This window comes from Pseudorasbora parva, chromosome 5 (assembly GCF_024679245.1).
Source record: "Pseudorasbora parva isolate DD20220531a chromosome 5, ASM2467924v1, whole genome shotgun sequence".
Lineage (NCBI taxonomy): Eukaryota > Metazoa > Chordata > Actinopteri > Cypriniformes > Gobionidae > Pseudorasbora > Pseudorasbora parva.
In genome coordinates, this window is record NC_090176.1 from 52,042,636 (window position 1) to 52,070,135 (window position 27,500).

Genomic DNA, 27,500 nt, shown 5'->3' on the forward strand with positions numbered 1-27,500 from the left:
TAATAAATAGAAACTCAAAATATTATTGTATCTGAATCACATAAAATGTGATAAATCATGAAAATAGCACAATTTGACTGCGTCATTATAAATAAAACACACACAATTACCCAATATGCAGACCCACTTTATATTAGGCAGCCTTAACTACTAACTTAACTATGTACTAACATTTTAACTAATCATTTGATACAATGCACTTCTTGTGTACATACATGTTTTTACATTGCACTTACATTTTTAAAAATACCTGATATAATAATAATAATTTTAAAAAAAACTATCCTACACTTAAACTCACACACACCACCACCACACCATCCACCTCAATATCAGCTAAAGTGTTTTGAAAACGGGGTTTAAAATGAGGATAACACAGGCTTAATCGCAGTGTGAAATGTTCCTTTATTCAGGGTTAAAACGGGGTTTAAAATAAAGATAACACAGGGTTAATCGCAGTGTGAAATGTTCCTTTATTCAGGGTTAAAATGGGGTTTAAAATAAGGATAACGCAGGGTTAATCGCCGTGTGAAATGTTCCTTTATTCAGGGTTAAAACGGGTTTAAAATGAGGATAACGCAGGGTTAATCGCAGTGTGAAATGTTCCTTTATTCAGGGTTAAAATGGGGTTTAAAATAAGGATAGCGCAGGGTAACAGGGTTTAAAGAGGATAACTCCGGGTTAATCACAGTGTGAAATGTTCCTTTACTCAGGGTGAAAACGGGGTTTAAAATGAGGACAACGCACGGTTAATCGCAGTGTGAAATGTTCCTTTATTCAGGGTTAAAACTGGGTTTAAAAAGAGGATAACGCAGGGTTAATCGCTGTGTGAAATGTTCCTTTATTCAGGGTTAAAATGGGGTTTAAAAAGAGGATAACGCAGGGTAACAGGGTTTAAAAAGAGGATTACTCAGGGTTAATCACAGTGAGAAATGTTCCTTTATTCAGGGTTATAAGGTGGTTTAAAATGAGGATAACGTAGGGTTAATCGAAGTGTGAAATGTTCTTTTATTCAAGGTTAAAACAGGGTTTAAAATGAGGATAACGCAGGGTTAACCGAAGTGTGAAATGTTCCTTTATCCAGGGTTAAAAAGGGGTTTAAAAAGAGGATAATGCAGGGTTAATCGCAGTGTGAACTGTTCCTTTATTCAGGGTTAAAATGGGGTTTAAAAAGAGGGTAACGCATGGTTAATCGCAGTGTGAAATGTTCCTTTATTCAGGGTTAAAATGGGGTTTAAAAAGAGGGTAACGCATGGTTAATCGCAGTGTGAAATGTTCCTTTATTCAGGGTTAAAATGGGGGTTAAAAAGAGGGTAACGCATGGTTAATGGCAGTGTGAAATGTTCCTTTATTCAGGGTTAAAATGGGGTTTAAAGAGGATAAATCAGACTTAATCACAGTGTAAAATGTTCCTTCATTCAGGGTTAAAACAGGGTTTAAAATGAGGATAACGCAGGGTTAATCGCAGTGTGAAATGTTCCTTTATTCAGTGTTAAAATGGGGTTTAAAATAAGGATAACGCAGGGTAACGGGGTTTAAAGAGGATAACTCAGGCTTAATCGCAGTGTGAAATGTTCCTTTAATCAGGGTTAAAATGGGGTTTAAAAAGAGGATAACGCAGGGTAACAGGGTTTAAAATGAGGATAATGCAGGGTTAATCACAGTGTGAAATGTTCCTTTATTCAGGGTTAAAACGGGGTTTAAAATGAGGATAACGTAGGGTTAATCGAAGTGTGAAATGTTCCTTTATTCAGGGTTAAAATGGGGTTTAAAAAGAGGATAACGCAAGGTAACAGGGTTTAAAATGAGGATAACGCAGGGTTAATCGAAGTGTGAAATGTTCCTTTATTCAAGGTTAAAACAGGGTTTAAAATGAGGATAACGCAGGGTTAACCGAAGTGTGAAATATTCCTTTATTCAGTGTTAAAACGGGGTTTGAAATGAGGATAACGCAGGGTTAATCTAAGTGTGAAATGCTCCTTTATCCAGGGTTAAAATAGGGGTCAAAAGAGGATAACACTGGGTTAATCGCAGTGTGAAATGTTCCTTTATCCAGGGTTAAAATGGGTTTTGAAATGAGGATAACGCAGGGTTAATTGAATTGTGAAATGTTCCTTTATCCAGGGTAAAAATGGGGTTTAAAATGAGGATAACGTAGGGTTAATCGAAGTGTGAAATGTTCCTTTATTCAGAGTTAAAACAGGGTTTAAAATGAGGATAACGCAGGGTTAATCACAGTGTGAAATGTTCCTTTATCCAGGGTTAAAACGGGGTTTAAAAATGATTTTAAACCCCATTTTAAGCTTAATCCCGTCCGAATAGGGCTTTTATGTGGAACACGCTCATGATCCAGTGAGTATGTGTGTGTGTGTGTGTGTGTGTGTGTGTGTGTGTGTGTGTGGTACCTGCTCTCTTCTTCCAGTAAATGCGGACCTGCAGCTCTCCGTCCTGGTAATACGGCGTGCCGACTTCGAGAGCACTTGCGGGTCTTTTCACCGACACCGAACCGAGAGCAGGAACTGCAACTTTCCTCAGCTTAGAAACAGCCTCTGAATGAATATTAAAGAGATCAAATCTTAATATGGATCCAAACATTACTCAATGTGTGTGTGTGTGTGTGTGTGTGCGTGCGTGCGTGCGTGCGTGCGTGCGTGCGTGCGTGCGTGCGTGCGTGCGTGCGTGCGTGCGTGCGTGCGTGTGTCTGTCTGTGTTCTGTCATACTTGACTGGTTGTTCAGTTGCGTGTGGAGCTGAATGGAGGCTTTGGGGCTCTTCAGTCGCTCCTGACCCCAGTAAGAGACGGCCTGGAGCTCCACAGTATAGCTGCAGTTAGACAGAAGCCCATCCAGCTCCACTGAGCTCTGAGCCTGAAGCAGAAGCAGGAATAAAACACTCAGTTAATCTCTGTATTAAACTGATCTGTCTGCAGTGGACCAGCCTTCAGTTCTAGTGCACTGCTTCAGCACTTCATCCCCACAAACATCATATTTGTGAATGTACTTGTTATTTGTTATGTATTTAATATATACCAGATAATATATTCTGAAATATTTAATACAATCTATTTGACATTTATAACTGACATACAGTATATTTAATATGTAATATATTTGACGTATTTAATATATAATATATATGACTGTTAATACATAATATATTTAACATTTTAATCACATATCTGACATATTTTTCATAACATATTTCATGTATCTGATATATATTTAATATATAAAATATTTGACATTAAATACATAACATATCTGACATATTATATATAAACTCACCTAAAGGATTATTAGGAGCACACACTAATACTGTGTTTGACCCTTTCTCCTTCAGAACTGCCTTAATTCTCCGTGGCATTGATCAACAAGCTGCTGAAAGCATTCTTTAGAAATGTCGGCCCATATTGATAGGAGAGCATCTTGCAGTTGATGGAGATTTGTGGGATGCACATCCAGGGCACGAAGCTCCCGTTCCACCACATCCCAAAGATGCTCTATTGGGTTGAGATCTGGGGACTGTGGCGGCCATTTTAGTTCAGTCAACTCATTGGCATGTTCAAGAAACCAATCTGAAATGATTGGAGCTTTGTGACATGGTGTATTATCCTGCTGGAAGTAGCCATCAGAGGATGGGCACATGGTGGTCATAAAGGGATGGACATGGTCAGAAACAATGCTCAGGTAGGCCGTGGCATTTAAACGATGCCCAATTGGCACTAAGGGGCCTAAAGTGTGCCAAGAAAACATCCCCCACACCATTACACCACCACCACCAGCCTGCACAGTGGTAACAAGGCATGATGGATCCATGTTCTCATTCTGTTTACGCCAAATTCTCACTCTACCATCTGAATGTCCAACAGAAATCGAGACTCATCAGACCAGGCAACATTTCTCCAGTCTTCAACTGGCCAATTATGGTGATCTTGTGCAAATTGTCGCCTCTTTTTCCTATTTGTAGTGGAGATGAGTGGTCCCCGGTGGGGTCTTCTGCTGGTGTAGCCCATCCGCCTCAAGGTTGTGTGTGTTGTGGCTTCACAAATGCTTTGCTGCATACCTCGGTTGTAACGAGTGGTTATTTCAGTCAAAGTTGCTCTTCTATCAGCTTGAATCAGTCGGCCCATTCTCCTCTGACCTCGAGCATCAACAAGGCATTTTCTCCCACAGGACTGCTGCATACTGGATGTTCTTCCCTTTTCACACCATTCTGTGTATACCCTAGAAATGGTTGTGTGTGTAAATCCCAGTAACTGAGCAGATTGTGAAATACTCAGACCGGCCCGTCTGGCACCAACAACCATGCCACGCTCAAAACGGCTTAAATCACCTTTCTTTCCCATTCTGACATTCAGTTTGGAGTTCAGGAGATTGTCTTGACCAGGACCACACCCCTAAATGCACTGAAGAACTGCCATGTGATTGGCTGATTAGATCATTGCATTAATGATAAATTGAACAGGTGTTCCTAATAATCCTTTAGGTGAGTGTGTGTATTTCATAAATATTTATTACTCATTAGGTGACATGTTAAATATATAACAAATTATACAAATAAAATTCATTGCAGTAAATGTACACAGATGAAGATAAGATGAAGTAAAATATGTGATCTAAAACTTCTATGATGTATGTGGGTTTTGTCTTCTGCTGATCTGAAACTGAAGGATCTCGGCGTGGCTCTTCAGGGAATGTGTTTGTTTCTGGCATGAAGACTTCATTATGGACTGACCGCTCAATGCCACAGGGATCTCTCCAGGCCACTGGTTTTATATGAGGAGCACATGTGGAGGCGTGAGTAGAGTTTACACTTCTCACCTGTCAAATCAAGTCACCTTTATTTATATCGCGCTTTTACAATGCCGATTGTGTCAGAGCAGCTTCAGTGTTAAACAGGACAATACTGCAGCAGAATTAGATTTGGCTGTACAGTCGTTCTGGAGTAAACAGTGATGTTATCAGCTTATTTTAATTTATCATAGAGCGACAATGTTGGCAGATCAGTATTATAGTTTATAGAATTAAATAAGACCTAATTAATTAATTTTATTTGAATATTTAGTTGAATAACTTAGATTGTAATTTTAATGTTCCCGACTGAGCAAGCCAAGCCAAAGGCGTCCAAAGGAACCAAAACTCCATCAGGGCATGATGGAGAAAAATAAACCTTGGGAGACAAACCTGGCGCTGCATTCCTGCATCAGCATGTGCCTGATTGGTCCAGTTATTGACCGGGTTAGTTTGGGCATTCCTGCACCAGCGGGTCACCAACCAAACCCTGAGGTGGAAGCAGAAGCCAGCGGTCCGTGTGTCAACAGAGAGATCGTGTGTCTGCAGATTATCAACACACTGGCTGTAGAAGCTCCAGTGGCGGGTGTCACTGTCAACAGCATTATCTGTGTGTGTGTGTGTGTGTGTGTGTGTGTGTGTGTGTGTGTGTGTGTGTGTGTGTGTGTGTGTGTGTGTGTGTGTGTGTGTGTGTGTGTGTGTGTGTGTGTTCACTTCAACACGACATAAGGGTTCAAGCTTTCAAACCCAGACATACGAAACGTTTGTGGCACTAGTTATACGAACACAGAGAAAGATTATGGACGTGATTAGCAAACGCTAATCGGTAGCAATTCCGCTGATTGGAAATGGAAATAAATGTTAAATATAAAAAATACAGAGCAATTTTTTGGGGTTCAATCTAAAAATTATTCATGATGTCTGTATATATATATATATATATATATATATATATATATATATATATATATATATATATATATATATATATATATATATAAGGGTAGAAGGTGGGTGGGTAGGTGAATGGTTGGATGGATGGTTGGATGGATGGATGGATGGATGGATGGATGGATGGATGGATGGATGGATGGATGGATGGATGGATGGATGGATGGATGGATGGATGGATGGATGGATGGATGGATGGATTGAAGGTGGGTAGGTAGGTGAATGAATGAATGAATGAATGAATGAATGAATTGAAGGTGGGTGGGTGGGTGGGTAGGTGAATGAATGAATGAATGGATGGATAGATGGATAGATTGAAGGTGGGTAGGTGAATGAATGAATGAATGAATGAATGAATTGATGAATGAATGAATGAATGAATGAATGAATGAATGAATGAATGAATTGAAGGTGGGTGGGTGGGTAGGTAGGTGAATGAATGAGTGAATGAATGAATGAATGAATGAATGAATGAATTGAAGGTGGGTGGGTAGGTGAATGAATGAATGAATTGAAGGTGGGTGGGTAGGTAGGTGAATGAATGAGTGAATGAATGAATGAATGAATGAATGAATGAATGAATTGAAGGTGGGTGGGTAGGTGAATGAATGAATGAATGAATGAATGAATTGAAGGTGGGTGGGTAGGTGAATGAATGAATGAATGAATGAATGAATGAATGAATGAATGAATTGAAGGTGGGTGGGTAGGTGAATGAATGAATGAATGAATGAATGAATTGAAGGTGGGTGGGTAGGTGAATGAATGAATGAATGAATGAATGAATGAATGAATGAATGGATGGAAGGTGGGTGGGTGGGTGGGTAAATGAATGGATGGATGGATGGATGGATGGATGGATGGATGGATGGATGGATGGAAGGTGGGTGGGTGGGTAGGTAGGTGAATGAATGAATGAAATGAATGAATGAATGGATTGAAGGTGGGTGTGTAGGTGAATGAATGAATGGATGGATGGATGGAAGGTGGGTGGGTAGGTGAATGAATGAATGAATGAATGAATGAATGAATGAATGAGTGGATGGATGGATTGAAGGTGGGTGGGTGGGTGGATGGATGGATGGATGGATGGATGAATAAAAATGACAATCCAAATTTACGATTATGGGATGGTTTTGTCTGTGTTTAGTTGAGTTTTGGGGTCTTTTTGGCATTTCTTTGCTTGAGTTGGCGTTTGTGTTCTGCTCAGTTCTCCGGCTGAATAAACTACAGCACATTTATTATTCCAGGATAATCTTCAGACAAACGTCCAGTGGGATTAGAAGCTCAAACATCACTTCACACTGCCTCCATATTGTCCTGTTTGACACTGTGAAGCTGCTTTGAAATCGGAATTGTAAAAGCCCGATATAAATAAAGTTGGCTGATTGATTGATTGATTGATTGATTGATTGATTGATTGTTGATTGGTTGATTGGTTGATTGATTAGTTGATTGATTAGTTGATTGATTGATTGATTGATTGATTGATTGATTGATTCATTGATTCATTGATTCATTGATTGATTGATTGATTGATTGATTGATTGATTGATTGATTGATTGAGCTGTGTATTGTAGCATTACCCCGTCCGTGGTCTTCCTCCTCTTCCTCCTGGATCTCCCCGGAGCGCTCCCGATCCAGAAGACTCTGAAGTGGTGGATGGGCAGGTCGGACTGGGCTGTGAGAGTCCAGTTAATCCGGGCCGTCAGCAAACCGTCCTGACCCGCTGAGAGGAGTGAGGCTCTGAGTCCAGACGGGGCCGGAGGAGGAGACGGGTCTGAACACACACACACACACACACACACACACACACACACACACACACACACACACACACACGCTGGAGTGTTCCTTTAACAATAACAACACGACTAATTGAGAACTTAAGAAAGAAAGAATTTAAATTCTGTTTTTTTAGATAAATTGTGGGAATGAGATAATTTGGCTGTTTAATATTTTATTTTATCTAATCATATTTTTTATTTAATATTATAATTACATTTACTGTCACTCAATACAAATTTTAAAATAAATAAAAAAATATTTTTAAAAATCCTCACGAAAGTATAGAGCAGTAACTGAAGACGGTATTCTGTTTACAAGACGGATCCTGCTGGGAAGCTGCTACTTATGAGTTTGTAAGTCATAATTCTGCCATGATTTGTGTTTATGTGATTATGGCTGGAATAAACAAGGATGGATTATGATCCTGTGAGGCCGCGGGCACCAGATGATGTCTAAATCACAATAAATTACCCTGCCATATGAGAAATAACGTCAGAATACACATAAATAAAGTCATGAAGCAAAATAAATGTTTACATGAATGAACACGGATGCATTTCAGAACATCTCAGCGGCAAGAACGTGTTCAGATCGCTCGCTGTAGGACACACTTCTCGCTTCACTGTATTTAATATCATTAGACGCTATTATTTTTCAGCTATTGTTAAATATTCAGGTAACTTAAAATAAAATATTTAAAAACCACCTATATTACACTATATATTCACATAAAAACTGCTGTTAATATTTCACTGATTTTAATGTACTTATGATCAAATTAATTAATCATTTTGTATTGTGTTTATCGTTTCGTCTTGTGTTTATCGTTCGTCTTGTGTTTATCGTTTCGTCTTGTGTTTATCGTTCGTCTTGTGTTTATCGTTTCGTCTTGTGATATGATTTCCGACCTGTAAGGTTGCCAGAATAATAATCCTACACGGTGTGTTAATAGGCCAGAGGAGAACTGGCACCCCGACTGAGTCTGGTTTCTCCCAAGGTTTATTTTTCTCCATCATGCCCTGATGGAGTTTTGGTTCCTTGCCACTGTCGCCTTTGGCTTGGCTTGCTCAGTTGGGGACACTAAAAATATGATTAAAGTTATTCAACTTATTATACAAATAAAATATATGAATTAGGTCTTATTTAATTCTATAAACTATAATACTGATCTGCCAACATTGTCGCTATATGATAAATTAAAATAAGCTGATAACATCACTGTTTTCTCCAGTACGGCTGTACAGCCAAATCTAATTTTGTCGCAATATTACCCTGTTTGACACTGAAGCTGCTTTGACACAATCGTGATTGTAAAAGCGCTATATAAATAAAGTTGATTGATTGATTGATTGTGTTTATCGTTCGTCTTGTGTTTATCGTTTCGTCTTGTGTTTATCGTTTCGTCTTGTGTTTATCGTTTAGTCTTGTGTTTATCGTTCCGTCTTGTGTTTATCGTTCCGTCTTGTGTTTATCGTTTCGTCTTGTGTTTATCGTTTCGTCTTGTGTTTATCGTTTCGTCTTGTGTTTGTCGTTTCGTCTTGTGTTTGTCGTTTCGTCTTGTGTTTGTCGTTTCGTCTTGTGTTTATCGTTCGTCTTGTGTTTATCGTTCGTCTTGAGTTTATCGTTTCGTCTCGTGTTTATCGTTTAGTCTTGTGTTTATCGTTTCCTCTTGTGTTTATCGTTTCGTCTTGTGTTTATCGTTTCGTCTTGTGTTTATCGTTTCGTCTTGTGTTTATCGTTCCGTCTTGTGTTTATCGTTCCGTCTTGTGTTTATCGTTCCGTCTTGTGTTTATCGTTTCGTCTTGTGTTTATCGTTTCGTCTTGTGTTTATCGTTTCGTCTTGTGTTTATCGTTTCGTCTTGTGTTTGTCGTTTCGTCTTGTGTTTATCGTTTAGTCTTGTGTTTATCGTTTCGTCTTGTGTTTATCGTTCGTCTTGTGTTTATCGTTTCGTCTTGTGTTTATCGTTTCGTCTTGTGTTTATCGTTTCGTCTTGTGTTTATCGTTTCGTCTTGTGTTTATCGTTTCCTCTTGTGTTTATTGTTCCGTCTTGTGTTTATCGTTTCCTCTTGTGTTTATCGTTTCCTCTTGTGTTTATCGTTTCCTCTTGTGTTTATTGTTCCGTCTTGTGTTTATCGTTTCCTCTTGTGTTTATCGTTCGTCTTGTGTTTATCGTTTCGTCTTGTGTTTATCGTTCGTCTTGTGTTTATCGTTTCGTCTTGTGTTTATCGTTCGTCTTGTGTTTATCGTTTCGTCTTGTGTTTATCGTTTCGTCTTGTGTTTATCGTTCGTCTTGTGTTTATCGTTTCGTCTTGTGTTTATCGTTCGTCTTGTGTTTATCGTTTCGTCTTGTGTTTATCGTTTCGTCTTGTGTTTATCGTTCGTCTTGTGTTTATCATTTCGTCCTGTGTTTATCGTTCTGTCTTGTGTTCATCGTTTTGTCTTGCGTTTGTCGTTTCGTCTTGTGTTTATCGTTCCGTCTTGTGTTTATCGTTCCGTCTTGTGTTTATCGTTCGTCTTGTGTTTATCGTTTCGTCTTGTGTTTATCGTTCCGTCTTGTGTTTATCGTTCGTCTTGTGTTTATCGTTTCGTCTTGTGTTTATCGTTCGTCTTGTGTTTATCGTTTCGTCTTGTGTTTATCGTTTCGTCTTGCGTTTATCGTTTCGTCTTGCGTTTATCGTTTCGTCTTGTGTTTATCGTTCGTCTTGTGTTTATCGTTCCGTCTTGTGTTTATCGTTCCGTCTTGCGTTTATCGTTTCGTCTTGCGTTTATCGTTTCGTCTTGCGTTTATCGTTTCGTCTTGTGTTTATCGTTCGTCTTGTGTTTATCATTCGTCTTGTGTTTATCGTTCCGTCTTGTGTTTATCGTTTCGTCTTGTGTTTATCGGTTCGTCTTGCGTTTATCGGTTCGTCTTGCGTTTATCGTTTCGTCTTGTGTTTATTGTTACGTCTCGTGTTTATCGTTTATCGTTTCGTCTTGTGTTTATTGTTACGTCTCGTGTTTATCGTTTATCGTTTCGTCTTGTGTTTATTGTTTCGTCTTGTGTTTTTCGTTTCGTCTTGTGTTTATCGTTTCGTCTTGTGTTTATTGTTACGTCTCGTGTTTATCGTTTATCGTTTCGTCTTGTGTTTATCGTTTCGTCTTGCGTTTATCGTTTCGTCTTGTGTTTATCGTTTCCTCTTGTGTTTATCGTTCCGTCTTGTGTTTATCGTTTCCTCTTGTGTTTATTGTTCCGTCTTGTGTTTATCGTTTCGTCTTGTGTTTATCGTTCGTCTTGTGTTTATCGTTTCGTCTTGTGTTTATCGTTTCGTCTTGTGTTTATCGTTTCGTCTTGTGTTTATTGTTCCGTCTTGTGTTTATCGTTTCGTCTTGTGTTTATCGTTTCCTCTCGTGTTTATCGTTTCGTCTTGTGTTTATTGTTCCGTCTTGTGTTTATCGTTTCGTCTTGTGTTTATCGTTTCCTCTCGTGTTTATCGTTTCGTCTTGCGTTTATCGTTCCGTCTTGTGTTTATCGTTCCGTCTTGTGTTTATCGTTCCGTCTTGTGTTTATCGTTCCGTCTTGTGTTTATCGTTTCGTCTTGCGTTTATCGTTTCGTCTTGTGTTTATCGTTTCCTCTTGTGTTTATCGTTTCGTCTTGTGTTTATCGTTTCGTCTTGTGTTTATCGTTCGTCTTGTGTTTATCGTTTCGTCTTGTGTTTATCGTTCTGTCTTGTGTTTGTCGTTTTGTCTTGCGTTTGTCGTTTCGCCTTGTGTTTATCGTTCCGTCTTGTGTTTATCGTTCGTCTTGTGTTTATCGTTCGTCTTGTGTTTATCGTTTCGTCTTGTGTTTATCGTTCCGTCTTGTGTTTATCGTTCGTCTTGTGTTTATCGTTTCGTCTTGTGTTTATCGTTTCGTCTTCTGTTTATCGTTTCGTCTTGTGTTTATCGTTTCGTCTTGCGTTTATCGTTTCGTCTTGCGTTTATCGTTTCGTCTTGCGTTTATCGTTCGTCTTGTGTTTATCGTTCGTCTTGTGTTTATCGTTCCGTCTTGTGTTTATCGTTTCGTCTTGCGTTTATCGTTTCGTCTTGCGTTTATCGTTTCGTCTTGTGTTTATCGTTCGTCTTGTGTTTATCGTTCGTCTTGTGTTTATCGTTCCGTCTTGTGTTTATCGTTTCGTCTTGTGTTTATCGTTTCGTCTTGCGTTTATCGTTTCGTCTTGCGTTTATCGTTTCGTCTTGTGTTTATTGTTACGTCTCGTGTTTATCGTTTATCGTTTCGTCTTGTGTTTATTGTTACGTCTCGTGTTTATCGTTTATCGTTTCGTCTTGTGTTTATCGTTTCGTCTTGTGTTTTTCGTTTCGTCTTGTGTTTATCGTTTCGTCTTGTGTTTATTGTTACGTCTCGTGTTTATCGTTTATCGTTTCGTCTTGTGTTTATTGTTTCGTCTTGTGTTTATCGTTTCGTCTTGTGTTTATCGTTTCGTCTTGTGTTTATCGTTTCGTCTTGTGTTTATCGTTTCGTCTTGTGTTTATCGTTTCGTCTCGTGTTTATCGTTCGTCTTGTGTTTATCGTTCGTCTTGTGTTCATCGTTTCGTCTTGTGTTTATCGTTTCGTCTCGTGTTTATCGTTTCGTCTCGTGTTTATCGTTTCGTCTCGTGTTTATCGTTTCGTCTCGTGTTCATCGTTTCGTCTCGTGTCTATCGTTTCGTCTCGTGTTTATCGTTTCGTCTTGTGTTTATCGTTTCGTCTTGTGTTTATCGTTTCGTCTTGTGTTTATCGTTTCGTCTTGTGTTTATCGTTCGTCTTGTGTTTATCGTTTCGTCTTGTGTTTATCGTTCTGTCTTGTGTTCATCGTTTCGTCTTGCGTTTGTCGTTTCGTCTTGTGTTTATCGTTCGTCTTGTGTTTATCGTTCGTCTTGTGTTTATCGTTTCGTCTTGTGTTTATCGTTCCGTCTTGTGTTTATCGTTCGTCTTGTGTTTATCGTTTCGTCTTGTGTTTATCGTTCGTCTTGTGTTTATCGTTTCGTCTTGTGTTTATCGTTTCGTCTTGTGTTTATCGTTCGTCTCGCGTTTATCGGTTCGTCTCGTGTTTATCGTTTCGTCTTGTGTTTATCGTTCGTCTTGTGTTTATCGTTTCGTCTCGTGTTTATCGTTTCGTCTCGTGTTTATCGTTTCGTCTTGTGTTTATCGTTTCGTCTTGTGTTTATCGTTTCGTCTTGTGTTTATCGTTTCCTCTTGTGTTTATTGTTCCGTCTTGTGTTTATCGTTTCCTCTTGTGTTTATCGTTTCCTCTTGTGTTTATTGTTCCGTCTTGTGTTTATCGTTTCGTCTTGTGTTTATCGTTTCCTCTTGTGTTTATCGTTCGTCTTGTGTTTATCGTTTCGTCTTGTGTTTATCGTTTCGTCTTGTGTTTATTGTTCCGTCTTGTGTTTATCGTTTCCTCTTGTGTTTATCGTTCGTCTTGTGTTTATCGTTTCGTCTTGTGTTTATCGTTTCGTCTTGTGTTTATCGTTCCGTCTTGTGTTTATCGTTTCCTCTTGTGTTTATCATTTCCTCTTGTGTTTATTGTTCCGTCTTGTGTTTATCGTTTCCTCTTGTGTTTATCGTTCGTCTTGTGTTTATCGTTTCGTCTTGTGTTTATCGTTCGTCTTGTGTTTATCGTTTCGTCTTGTGTTTATCGTTGTCTTGTGTTTATCGTTTCGTCTTGTGTTTATCGTTTCGTCTTGTGTTTATCGTTCGTCTTGTGTTTATCGTTTCGTCTTGTGTTTATCGTTCGTCTTGTGTTTATCGTTTCGTCTTGTGTTTATCGTTTCGTCTTGTGTTTATCGTTCGTCTTGTGTTTATCGTTTCGTCTTGTGTTTATCGTTCTGTCTTGTGTTCGTCGTTTCGTCTTGCGTTTGTCGTTTCGCCTTGTGTTTATCGTTCCGTCTTGTGTTTATCGTTCGTCTTGTGTTTATCGTTCGTCTTGTGTTTATCGTTTCGTCTTGTGTTTATCGTTCCGTCTTGTGTTTATCGTTCGTCTTGTGTTTATCGTTTCGTCTTCTGTTTATCGTTCGTCTTGCGTTTATCGTTTCGTCTTGCGTTTATCGTTTCGTCTTGCGTTTATCGTTTCGTCTTGCTTTTATCGTTCGTCTTGTGTTTATCGTTCGTCTTGTGTTTATCGTTCCGTGTTGTGTTTATCGTTTCGTCTTGCGTTTATCGCTTCGTCTTGCGTTTATCGTTCGTCTTGTGTTTATCGTTCGTCTTGTGTTCATCGTTTCGTCTTGTGTTTATCGTTTCGTCTTGCGTTTATCGCTTCGTCTTGCGTTTATCGTTTCGTCTTGCGTTTATCGTTTCGTCTTGTGTTTATCGTTCCGTCTTGTGTTTATCGTTTCGTCTTGTGTTTATCGTTTCGTCTTGCGTTTATCGTTTCGTCTTGCGTTTATCGTTTCCTCTTGTGTTTATTGTTACGTCTCGTGTTTATCGTTTATCGTTTCGTCTTGTGTTTATTGTTACGTCTCGTGTTTATCGTTTATCGTTTCGTCTTGTGTTTATCGTTTCGTCTTGTGTTTTTCGTTTCGTCTTGTGTTTATCGTTTCGTCTTGTGTTTATTGTTACGTCTCGTGTTTATCGTTTATCGTTTCGTCTTGTGTTTATTGTTTCGTCTTGTGTTTATCGTTTCGTCTTGTGTTTATCGTTTCGTCTTGTGTTTATCGTTTCGTCTTGTGTTTATCGTTTCGTCTTGTGTTTATCGTTTCGTCTTGTGTTTATCGTTTCGTCTTGTGTAGTCTTCAAACCGTTATGAATCAGTAAATCGATTCATGATTCAGATCACCAAAGTCACGTGATTTCAGCAGTTTGAAACGGGATCCAAATAATGAATCGATTCACTGACTCATAACGGGTTGAATCTTTGTTTCGAAATCGGCCATCACTATATAAGTCGTTATTTAGTTTTTTTGTGCAAAAAAACTATTCTCGTGGCTTCATAAAATAATTGTAGAGCAAATGTACCTTCATCTGTGTCTGAATTTGAACAGAGGTCTGACAAGTGTCCAACCACATGAGGAATTAATGACGGAGTTTTCATTTTTGGGTGAACTAACCCTTTAAGCTCTTCTAAATCAGGCCTAAATGTCCTTCGGCAGCTTTGAGAGCGGCTCTGTTGTAAAACTCCTGGCTAAAACGGGCCGTTTGAGCAGATGAAAGGCTGTGTAAATCAGGCAGGGATTCCTGCTGTCGGAGGCCACCCGGGAAGACTCACCTCGGGACGAGCGGAAGTGTTTGCTGGGAGCCGTGAACCCGCGGGTGCCATGAATGTTGACCGCAGCCACGCGAAACTGGTACCACCTGCTCGGCCTAATGTCGCTCAGCTGGACGCGCTCTTCAGCCATCTGAGGGTCACAAAGGGTTAAAGGGTTAGTTCACCCAAAAATGAAGTGTATGTCTTTAACTCCTCACCCTAATGTTGTTCCACACCCGTAAGACCTCCGTTCATCTTCACACACAGTTTAAGATATTTCATATTTAGTCCGAGAGTGTATGCAAGTGTATGCACACTATACTGTCCATTGTCTTCTCTTCCGGGTTCCTCAAATAAAGATTTGAATGTTTATGAATCAGCATATTGATTCATGATTCGGATAACCGTTCGTTACACTGATTCACAACCGTTTGAATCTTTATTTCAGGATTGAAAACAAACCCGAAAGAGAAGACAATGCTGAATAAAGTCGTAGTTTTTGTTATTTTTGGACCCAAATGTATTTCTGATGCTTCAAGAGACTCTAATTAACCCACTGATGTCTCATATGGACTACTGTGATGATGTTTTTATTCCCTTTCTGGACATGGACAGTATAGTGTGCATACACTTGCATACGCTCTCGGACTAAATATAAAATATCTTAAACTGTGTGTGAAGATGAACGGAGGTCTTACGGGTGTGGAGCGACATTAGAGAGAGGAGTTAATGACATTTCATTTTTGGGTGAACTAACCCTTTAAGGGTCATGGACAAAGGTCACCCATGTCACGTACATGTGCCTCGGAATGTGATCTATTTTAAAACATGAAAGAGAGCAAAATGATTAAAGGACCGGAGAGACATTTGTGCATCTCTTTATTTAAAGGGACAGTTCACCCAAAAATGAAAATTTTGCCCTCATTTACTCACCCTCAAGTTGTTCCAAACCTGTATGAGTTTCTTTGTTCTGCTGAACACAAAAGAAGATATTTTGAAGAATGTTTGAAACCAAGCAGAGAGAGCAACCATTGACTGCCATAGTAGGGGAAAAAATACTATGGTAGTGAATGGTTGTTCTTTCTGCTTTGTTACAAACATTCTTCAAAATATTTTCTTTTGTGTTCAGCAGAACAAAGAAACTCATATAATTTATCAAATATTTTCTAACTCTGTCGTATTTCTGTCTTGTTTTCCAGTTCAAATATCCAAACATTCTTAAATCGAGTCTGGAGAAGCAAAACGTTATAAAAAATTATAAAAATTAGTTTTATAATGAAACAAGAACAAATATCTGCCAATGGGGTCAGAAAAATAATATTTTTTTTTCCTTTGAATTAAGTTAAATTTTCTGACTCCATTAGCAGATATGTGTTATAAAATTAATTTTGATAATTTTTTCATTAAATAAGACAATATCTTCAGTTGTTTTGCTTCTCCAGTCTTGATTAAAGAATGTTAAGATATTTCTACTGGAAAACATGACAGAAATATTGACTAATACAATTTTTTTGCAGTAAATCATCCTGAAATTGAAATTTTGACTCCTTAAATCAAAAGCAAATCCAATTGGGAGGAACTTAAAAGATTCCCAAATCTTTTAGTAAATGATTTAATGTGACAGTGTCATTTAAACGTATTTCTTAAGTGCTTTATACAATAGATTGTTTCAAAGCAGCTTCACAAAAACAAAATTCAGCTACTACGAACTAATAAAGCAGCTCTACAGAAGACAATAGTGTCGTTATTCAGCTCAGCTCAACTGAAGTTGTGTTATCATCAGATAGTGTCAGTGCAGTCAAAATCAATAAAATTAGTAAGAATTCAAGGTAAAGTAAGTAGTTTATTTTATACTCACAAAAAATAAAGCATTTTTAAATGGCCTTTTTGGGCATTGCACCTTCCCCAACTCAAACATCAACTCAATCGCAGCTCTTATAAGAGCTTGAGAAGGCGTCTCTTAAAGGACAACTCCGGTGAGAAATGCCCCTCGGGGTGATTAACAGATGGTTAGCGAGTAGATCGTTCTCTGCGATGCGCTTTCACGAATGTAAAGAGTTTTATCTCTAAACAAAGATCAGCTTATAACGCTTGTCTATGGAGCACAGGGTCAGTGAAATTAAACCGCTAGTTAATACCACTAACAGCTCAAAATAGCCTCACACTAACACGGCAGCATAATGAGGGTCCCTACATGCAGACCGAAGCATTGAGAACTTTGTAAGAGTACAAACAGTTTAATAAGAAGATACTTTATAAAGACAGTACATTACGCGATTACAGACGGCAGCCCGAATCACCCCGAGGGTCATTTCTCACCGGAGTTGTCCTTTAACATGTAAAAGTAAGCTACATTCAACACAAGATCCCCAAACTCTCCTTCTGCTACAGTAGCCGGACTCATGCTATTTGTTGAGCTGGAAAGTGATTGACAGATCTGAGAAGACCACTCTTAATGCTGAACTTTCAACTTTTTAAGATTTAGCTTACAAACTGTTGCATGAGTGACAGGTCAGGGGTGAATGATGATATGATATAATACTCTATTGTCAGACAAGTCTCACATTTTTTGACATACACTTAAAGGTTTAGTTCACCCAAAAGTGAAATGTCTGTCATTAACTCCTCTCCCTAATGTCGCTCCACACCCGTAAGACCTCCGTTCATCTTCACACACAGTTTAAGATATTTTATATTTAGTCTGAGAGCGTATGCAAGTGTATGCACACTATACTGTCCATGTCCAGAAAGGGAATAAAAACATCACAGTAGTCCATATGAGACATCAGTGGGTTAATTAGAGTCTCTTGAAGCATCCAAAATACATTTGGGTCCAAAAATAACAAAAACTACGACTTTATTCAGCATTGGCTTCTTTTCCCGGTTGTTTTTTGATCCGCGAACAAAGATTTGAACGGTTATGAATCAGCGAATCGATTTATGATTGAACTGTTGAAATCATGTGACATTGGCGATCCAAATTATGAATCGATTCACTGATTCATAACCGTTCAAATCTTTGTTCGCGGATCAAAAAACAACCGGGAAGAGAAGCCAATGCTGAATAAAGTCGTAGTTTTTGTTATTTTTGGACCCAAATGTATTTTGGATGCTTCAAGAGACTCTAATTAACCCACTGATGTCTCATATGGACTACTGTGATGATGTTTTTATTCCCTTTCTGGACATGGACAGTATAGTGTGCATACACTTGCATACGCTCTCAGACTAAATATAAAATATCTTAAACTGTGTGTGAAGATGAACGGAGGTCTTACGGGTGTGGAGCGACATTAGGGAGAGGAGTTAATGACAGACATTTCATTTTTGGGTGAACTAACCCTTTAATCCACCTTCTCAATGTGATTTATTCAAGGACAGACCTGTGCCACGTCCTCCCACTGGGTGGCGTCGTCTTCGCTGGGGTGGATGCCGAAGTTAAAGCGTCGCTGCAGCACGTAAAGCACGGGTTCGACTGAGACGTTGAACCGTGACGACCAGCGAACCTCGAGGTGTCCCGACGGCGGCTCCGAAAACACGAGTTCCTTCCGCGGCTTCAGCGGAGATCCTGAGACAGCCAATCACACACAGAGAGCAGAGTTTCATATTTTTATACAAATATAAAAACAAATTAAAATACTTTTAAATATTAATAAAAAATATAACAATAATATATTTAAGCTTCACTGTGTGATATTTCCCCCATCTAGCGGTGTAAAACTATATGACCATCCAGTGAATATTAGTTTCTGTTCCTCTCAATTCTGATTTTGTTTTAACTCCTACGGTGGCCGATTTAGTCCAAGATTAACACGGCTTCCAGTTCGACCTCGTCCATGAATGCTCCTTCAAGTGATGAGGTTACTTTAGAAAGCAATTATAATTTGCAGTTATTTAATTTGTCAGTTAACATGTAGGCTATGACATCTATGTAAAATGAATAATAGTTTTAGGTTTTCGTAATTTTTTTTGCATTTCATTGCAAACATCAGCTATCAGGTTTCCAGACGAATGCAAGCTAATATTAGTAAAGTAACTTTTATCAGTGCTGTTGTTATTCTGTATATTGTACGACATCACTAGCGTAAGGCAAAGTTTACATTGTAGGCTATGTCCTTTTCTCCGTGAGCAGAGATCAGTTGATGCGAAAGGCGAAGCTTGAATTTATGGGTATGTCCCTCTTTGGCTACTGTACTTTCAAGATGGAGGGGCAACATGGCGACCGGCATTCGAACCCCTCACCCGTATGTGTTTTCAATGGCATATTATAAACTTACGAGAATACTTTATTACTTGAAAGAAGTAAGAATAAACTAAAAAAAGTTACACAGTGTAGCTTTAATGGTATAAAAAAATTTAATTAATTAATAAAATGTCTTAAATATATTTTACATATTACACATATTATTTTCAGAAAAATTATATATATATATATATATTACAAAAAAAACTAATTAAATATTAATAAAATACAATAATAGTATATTAATGGCACTAAAACAACATTGGTGTAATACAATTGTTTTTTAAATAGTATACACACTCCCCTAAAGGATTATTAGGAACACACACTGATACTGTGTTTGACCCCTTTCTCATTCAGAACTGCCTTAATTCTCCGTGGCATTGATCAACAAGCTGCTGAAAGCATTCTTTAGAAATGTCGGCCCATATTGATAGGAGAGCATCTTGCAGTTGATGGAGATTTGTGGGATGCACATCCAGGGCACGAAGCTCCCGTTCCACCACATCCCAAAGATGCTCTATTGGGTTGAGATCTGGGGACTGTGGCGGACATTTTAGTTCAGTCAACTCATTGTCATGTTCAAGAAACCAATCTGAAATTATTTGAGCTTTGTGACATGGTGCATTATCCTGCTGGATGTAGCCATCAGAGGATGGGCACATGGTGGTCATAAAGGGATGGACATGGTCAGAAACAATGCTCAGGTAGGCCGTGGCATTTAAGCGATGCCCAATCGGCACTAAGGGGCCTTAAGTGTGCCAAGAAAACATCCCCCACACCATTACACCACCACCACCAGCCTGCACAGTGGGAACAAGGCATGATGGATCCATGTTCTCATTCTGTTTACGCCAAATTCTGACTCTACCATCTGAATGTCTCAACAGAAATCGAGACTCATCAGACCAGGCAACATTTCTCCAGTCTTCAACTGGCCAATTTTGGTGAGCTTGTGCAAATTGTCGCCTCTTTTTCCTATGTGTAGTGGAGATGAGTGGTCCCCGGTGGGGTCTTCTGCTGGTGTAGCCCATCCGCCTCAAGGTTGTGTGTGTTGTGGCTTCACAAATGCTTTGCTGCATACCTCGGTTGTAACGAGTGGTTATTTCAGTCAAAGTTGCTCTTCTATCAGCTTGAATCAGTCGGCCCATTCTCCTCTGACCTCGAGCATCAACAAGGCATTTTCTCCCACAGGACTGCTGCAGACTGGATGCTCTTCCCTTTTCACACCATTCTCTGTAAACCCTAGAAATGGTTGTGTGTGTAAATCCCAGTAACTGAGCAGATTGTGAAATACTCAGACCGGCCCGTCTGGCACCAACAACCATGCCACGCTCAAAACGGCTTAAATCACCTTTCTTTCCCATTCTGACATTCAGTTTGGAGTTCAGGAGATTGTCTTGACCAGGACCACACCCCTAAATGCACTGAAGAACTGCCATGTGATTGGCTGATTAGATAATTGCATTAATGAGAAATTAGGTGTTCCTAATAATCCTTTAGGTGAGTGTGTACATATAAAAAATTGAATTAATAAAAATAAAAATGACAAAACAAAAGTAATAAAAAACAGAATATAGATATAAAAATAATAAAATATTAATAAAATATGATACTAGAATATCAATGCCACTATAATAATACTGTTCTAATAAAATATTTTGGGCACATATTTTGATCAATATCATGATATATAAACCAAGGGCGTAGGTTTGGTCTCAGCTTTGGTGGGGACATCCCACCAGGTTTGCCCAGATTATATAGTCTATTATTTATTACTGCGTATGGAAATGCACCATAGTTTAGGAATGAATACGATTATTAATTTATGAGGCTTTTCAGCCCAGTCCAGTACCATAATAATAATAAAATACAAAATACTCTTTAATTGTCAAGTTCATTAATGATTTTCAAAACTGATTTGGAAAAAAAAACAACATGCACACAAAATTACTTATTTTCAATATAAAAAATGATTGTGGACTGGATTTTTTTTTTACCTCTTATCACATTATTGAGCATGTCAAAGATTAGTAACGACTTTAGATTTGATGCATTGTTAGTTTTTGTACAGGATCAGTTTTTGTTTCTCCCTCATTTACTGTTTGTGGCTGTTTTTGCCCCATTGACTTCCATTAGAACCTCAATTTTTGATTGTCAAGCCTTAATGCTATATAATCATGCACAATCACTTTTTATATTGAAAATAAGCTATTTTGTGTGTAAGGTTTTTTTCCAAATTAGTTTTGAATCAGTTTTTGAAAATCATTTATGAACTTGGCATTTAAAGAGTGATAAGAGTGAGAATTAAACAAGGACAACTGCTCAACAATAAACATGGACTCAAGTAGGCCTATGCAAGCTTGCAACAGAACACATTTTATATTATTTTACATTTGATTATTTTATTTATTTCTAAAGAACTCTTTAATAGCCTATATTGGTGCACTTTAAAGGGATGGCTCACCCAAGAATAAAAATTGTCATCATTTACTCGCCCTCATGATGTTCCAAACCTGTATGAGTTTCTCTGTTCTGCTGAACACAAAAGAAGATTTTAAAGGAAGTTTGTAACCAGGCTGCTTTGGGGGAACCATTTACTTCCATGGTAGGAATTCAACATAACAAAAATGTATACAGGTTTAAAAAGGAAATTGACAGATTTTTAATGTTTGGGTGCACTGTCTCTTTAAGCAGTCATTTTGAACCAGTAACCACTTTACTGACAAAAATGTTCTGAAATTCAAAAATTAAATTAAATTTTCTTTATTAATTTAATATTATGACTATATTATTATGCAATTATTTGTCCCATTTTTATCTAAATATTTTTTAAAAGTCAAACTTTATATGACAGGATTATTTATTATTAATATAGCCTATAGCTAAATGATAAATTAATAACATTAATTAGGCTATAATCTATTAATTAACCGGTCTAATGTCTAGAAAAATAAGTCTGCCAAGCTTTGATAATGTATAGAATATTATATTAATATATTATCCATTAAAAAACCAATAGAAGCACGGATGTGTCCGTCATCGCTGCTGCTTTCAGTCAGACAGTCGGAGACACTGAAATGCTTCTCTGCAAAGGGTGCAGTTTGTCTTTGGTTCATCGTAAGTTACTGGACAGACCCACTGATACCTTTTTTTCTATTCAGCCCTATATCTGGAAATCCTCTTGCGTTTAAACGGTGGACGCGAGATTGACATGTTTTTAAAAAAGCATGCAAGTTTCCAGCGCATGTTCTCGAGACTCCGTCACTATGAAAGCAAAGCTGCTAAAACGCAATCTTGTGCTTCAATATGGAACGATAAGGAATCTATCCATATAGCAGCACAAAGGAGTTTGCTAAAATATTGGTGGGGACAATTTTGCCATCTTAAAATATTGATTGGGACTATAGCGTCCCCCCCTAAACCTACGCCCATGATATAAACTAAAAATGTACAAAAGTTTAAAAAAAAAAATGTTTTAAATGAGAGATAACAACAACAACTATAATTATAATAGTATATTAAAGCACTAAAATAACACTAATCTAATAAATAAAATTAATCTTAAAACATATCACATATCTTTTCATTTAATCTGCTCTTTTGCTTTGGGTCCAAATAAAAAAAGAGAAAACTCTCCAATATTTTATTTGTAAAGTATTTGAATTACTGGATTGTTTTCAATATAAAGTAGTTGAATTGAATGTGATAGTTCAGAATAACTCTCAATGCCGGCGGAAGTCTTCCATATGCCATAAATGAAAGCTTTATTAAGCCCAAAGCTTTGAGCGGTTACAGATGAAGATCTTCATCAGCCACAGGACGTCATTTGAGTTTAACGACATGTTTTTCTGATTTTTATTAGTGTCTATTTAATATACTAATTAAGATTCATTTGTGGTTATAGTTTGTATTTATTAACAGTTAGTAATTTAAACATACTTTGTTTAGTAGATTCTAGTAGTAGTAGTTTTTCATCTAAATTATTTATATTTTATTTGATTTAATATTTCACTTTTTCATGTGTATAGTTAGCTAAAACCATCAAAATCAAAATAAAACATTTCAGTTATTTGAAAAAAATATATTTTGGTGTAGTTTAACTTCATGTACTAAAACTGAAATAAAATGAATAAAACGATATAGACATTTATTTAAAGCATACTATTAAAAAATAAAAAAACTACAACAACAAAAAATAAAACTTTAACTAAAATTAAAAATTAAAAAATAATTAAAAATATTAATGAAAACTAATAGTATCTGTAATATTTTAATAATTTTATCTATCATTTCATTTTTAAATAACTACAACTATAAAAAAAATATATTAAAACGAACCAAAATTAAAATAAAAACAGAAAATATAAAAAAAAATATTCAAAATATTAATAAAAAATATAATAGTATCTGTAATATTTACATTTTATTTTAATGCATTTATTACTTCACTTGTAAGCTAGCTAAAACTAACATAAAATAAACTTTAACTAACATAACATTAAAAAAATTATAGAAAAATATTTTTAACATTTCTAATTTTATTTTAATTTAACTTGATGCACTAAAACTGAAATAAAACTACTAAAAACTATATAGACTAAAATTAAAATTAAAACAGAAATTATAAAAAAACAATTCAAATTATTAATAAAAAGTATAATAGTATTTTAATGCATTTATTAATTCACTTTTAAGTGAAATAAAACCATCAAAAACATGTTTGCTTGAAAACTTTAACATAAAATTAAAAAAAATATTTTTTTTTTTAAACATTTCTAATTTTATTTTAATTTTACTTGATGCACTAAAACTGGAATAAAACTAATAAAAACTTTATAGACATTTAAACATTTGTATTATTAAAAATACAATAAAAACTTATGAATTTGAACTAAAACTATAACAGTATCTGGTCCTAAAATAGCCCTGGTGGAAAGATGATAATATTAATCGCAGTAAAGTGTTGTTGTGAACATCTTGACTGCATTAGAGTGAGGATGAGAACATGAATGAACTTCTGAAGCTCTGAGCTGTGTGAAGACAGCGCGAGACGACACAGCTGTACTGGATTGTGCTGCGGTTTCACAGCTCCAGTGTGTGTGTGTGTGTGTGTGTGTGTGTGTGTGTGTGTGTGTGTGTGTGTGTGTGTGTGTGTGTGTGTGTGTGTGTGTGTGTGTGTGTGTGTGTGTGTGTGTGTATGTGTCGTCTGATCCAAACTAACCGCTTCTGCCACACACTCCACACTCGCTCCGAAGAGATTCATCTCCTCAAACACACACCGCAATGCAAGGTCACGGGATCCAATCCCAGCGAGTGCATGAAGCGTAGAAACGCAGACCTTGAAAGCATCAGTGAGACGTAAACGCTAATATAAAGATATAGTTCAGTTCGTTTTTGGAGCTGTAACACTAAATCAGATCAATGACAGCACTGTGACCTTCACTGAAAGCAGAAGAGGATTTGGCAGACTCTTCTATCCAAAGACGCTTCAGTGTTCTGTTCATTACGTTAACAACATCTAACACAAACAATGTCCACTACCACTTTTCCCACAATGCCAACTATTCTTGATAGTATATGTTTTAGGACGGACAGATGGACAGAACTATGGATGGATGGATGGATGGATGGATGGATGGATGGATGGATGGATGGATGGATGGATGGATGGATGGATGGATGGATGGATGGATGGATGGATGGATGGATGGATGGATGGATGGATGGAGAAAAAGGGGATTGATGGATGTATGGATGGAGAAAAAGGGGATTGATGGATGTATGGATGGAGAAAAAGGGGATGGATGGATGGACGGACGGACGGATGGATGGAACTATGGATGGAATGGTAGATGATGGAATGATAGAAAGATGGATGAATGGATGGGTTTAATTTTAGAGTTATCCTCCAGCTCTTCTGGGAAGGCTTTCCTCAAGGTTTAGGAGTGTGTTTATGGGGATTTTTGCCCATTCTTCTAGAAGCTCATTTGTGAGGTCAGGCACTGATGTTGGACGAGAAGGCCTGGCTCTCAGTCTCCGCTCTAATTCATCCCAAAGCTGTTCTACCGGGTTGAGCTCAGGACTCTGTGCAGGCCAGTCCAGTTCCTCCACACCAAACTCCTCATCCATGTCTTTATGGAGCGACGCTTTGTGCACTGGAGCGCAGTCATGCTGGGACAGGAAGGGGCCGTCCACAAACTGATCCCACAAAGATATGAGCATGAAATTGTCCAAAATGTCTTGCTGAAGCATTAAGAGTTCCTTTTACTGGAACTAAGGGGACAAAAAAGAAACAACCCCACCCCATAATCCCCCCTTCACCAAACTTTACACTTGGCACAAAGTAGTCAGGCGAGTCCAGTTCTCCTGGCGACGGCCAAACCCAGACTCGTCCATGGGATTGTCAGACTGAAGCGTGATTGGTCGCTCAGAGAACACGTCTCACTGCTCCAGAGTCCAGTGGCGGCTGCTTTACTCCACTGCATCTCACGCTCTGCATTGCTCTTGGTGATGTAAGGCTTGGATGAGCTGCTCGGCCATGGAAACCCATTCCATGAAGCTCTCTCCGCTGTTCTTGAGCTCATCTGAAGGCCACAGAAGTCTGGAGGTCTGGAGCTGTTGACTCTGCAGAAAGTTGGAGACTTCTGCGCACTGTGACCCTCAGCATGCGCTGACCCCGCTCTGGGATTTAACACTTCGTGGCTGAGTTGCTGTTGTTCCCAATGGCTTCCACTTTGTTCTAATCCCACTAACAGTTGAGCGTGGAATATTTAGTAGTGAGGAAATGTCAGGAATGGCCTTATTGCACAGGTGTCAGCCTATCACGGCCCCACGCTTGAGTTCACTGAGCTCCTGAGAGCGACCCATTCTTTCACTAATGTGTGTAGAAGCGTCTGCAGGCCGAGAGCTGGAGTTATACACCTGTGGCCATGAAGAGACTGAACACCTGAACTCAGGGATTTTGAGGGGCTTCTTAATACTTTTGGCAATATATATAAATGTAATGTTACAAAAGATTCCATTTCAAATAAATGCTTTTCTTTTGAACTTTTTATTCATCAAATAAATAAAATGGCGTTCATCAGCAAAAGTGGCCCAACACTGATAATAATCATAAATGTGTGTTGATTTATATATGCTGTTTAATGATGATGATCACGTTATTTTATGCATATGCTTACATACGATCGCTTATTTTACTGCGTCTTCCTCACGTGTGTTTTGTTTAGGAGATGCTGTACTCATTCAGAAGATGCGTAATAGCGCCCCCTAGCGTCTAAGAGTGAAAACACGGAAACACAGAAAATTCAGTTTTTGGCCTGGAAGCGTTTTTACAAATAACGGAAAATTCTGTGTTTGGGCACAGTGTGTAGTAATAATAATAATAATAATAATAATAATAATAATACATTTTATTTGTAATGCACTTTATATTAAACAATATCTCAAAGTGATACAGATTTAAAACAATCAACAACAACAACAAAATAAATAAATAAATAAATAAATAAATAAATTAAAAAAACTGAAAAGTAACAAATCAATTAAAAGCTCTGCTAATAAGCTGGGTGGCCCCACTTTATATTAGGTGGCCTTAAGTACTTACATAAAAAAATAAGTACAACATACTTAATGTGTTTAAATTGTATTGGAAAACACTTTTGCTGATATTGAGGTGGGATACGGGTAGAGTTAGGGACAGGTGTGTGTGTGTGGTGTGTGTGTGTATGTGTGAGTTTAAGGGTAGAGTTAGGGACAGGTGTGTGTGTGTGTTGTGTGTGTGTGTGTGTGTGTGTGTGTGTGTGTGTGTGTGTGTGTGTGTGTGTGTGTGTGTGTGTGTGAGTTTAAGGGTAGAGTTAGGGACAGGTGTGTGTGTGTGGTGTGTGTGTGTTTGTGTGTGTGTATGTGTGTGTGTGAGTTTAAGGGTAGAGTTAGGGACAGGTGTGTGTGTGTGTGTGTGAGTTTAAGGGTAGAGTTAGGGACAGGTGTGGTGTGTGTGTGTGAGTTTAAGGGTAGAGTTAGGGACAGGTGTGGTGTGTGTGAGTTTAAGGGTAGAGTTAGGGACAGGTGTGGTGTGTGTGAGTTTAAGGGTAGAGTTAGGCACAGGTGTGGTGTGTGTGAGTTTAAGGGTAGAGTTAGGGACAGGTGTGGTGTGTGTGAGTTTAAGGGTAGAGTTAGGGACAGGTGTGGTGTGTGTGAGTTTAAGGGTAGAGTTAGGCACAGGTGTGGGGTGTGTGTGTGAGTTTAAGGGTAGAGTTAGGGACAGGTGTGGTGTGTGTGAGTTTAAGGGTAGAGTTAGGGACAGGTGTGGTGGTGTGTGTGAGTTTAAGGGTAGAGTTAGGGACAGGTGTGGTGTGTGTGAGTTTAAGGGTAGAGTTAGGCACAGGTGTGGTGTGTGTGAGTTTAAGGGTAGAGTTAGGGACAGGTGTGGTGTGTGTGAGTTTAAGGGTAGAGTTAGGAACAGGTGTGTGTGTGTGTGTGTGTGAGTTTAAGGGTAGAGTTAGGGACAGGTGTGGTGTGTGTG

The 27,500-nt window shown here is 38.1% G+C and overlaps 1 protein-coding gene across 1 annotated transcript in view; it reads right to left on the reverse strand.

The window, feature by feature from the left end:
• The window catches only part of LOC137075750 (anosmin-1), a 92,490-nt gene that overhangs the window by 14,291 nt on the left and 50,699 nt on the right, over positions 1 to 27,500 (reverse strand). Inside the window, exons 5-9 of the mRNA XM_067444680.1 lie at positions 18,114 to 18,298; positions 14,752 to 14,881; positions 7,328 to 7,521; positions 2,722 to 2,866; positions 2,406 to 2,549 (exon numbers count right to left, since the gene is read on the reverse strand). Of these exons, the coding sequence (XP_067300781.1) occupies positions 2,406 to 2,549; positions 2,722 to 2,866; positions 7,328 to 7,521; positions 14,752 to 14,881; positions 18,114 to 18,298 (798 nt within the window). The remainder of the gene's footprint in view (positions 1 to 2,405; positions 2,550 to 2,721; positions 2,867 to 7,327; positions 7,522 to 14,751; positions 14,882 to 18,113; positions 18,299 to 27,500) is intronic.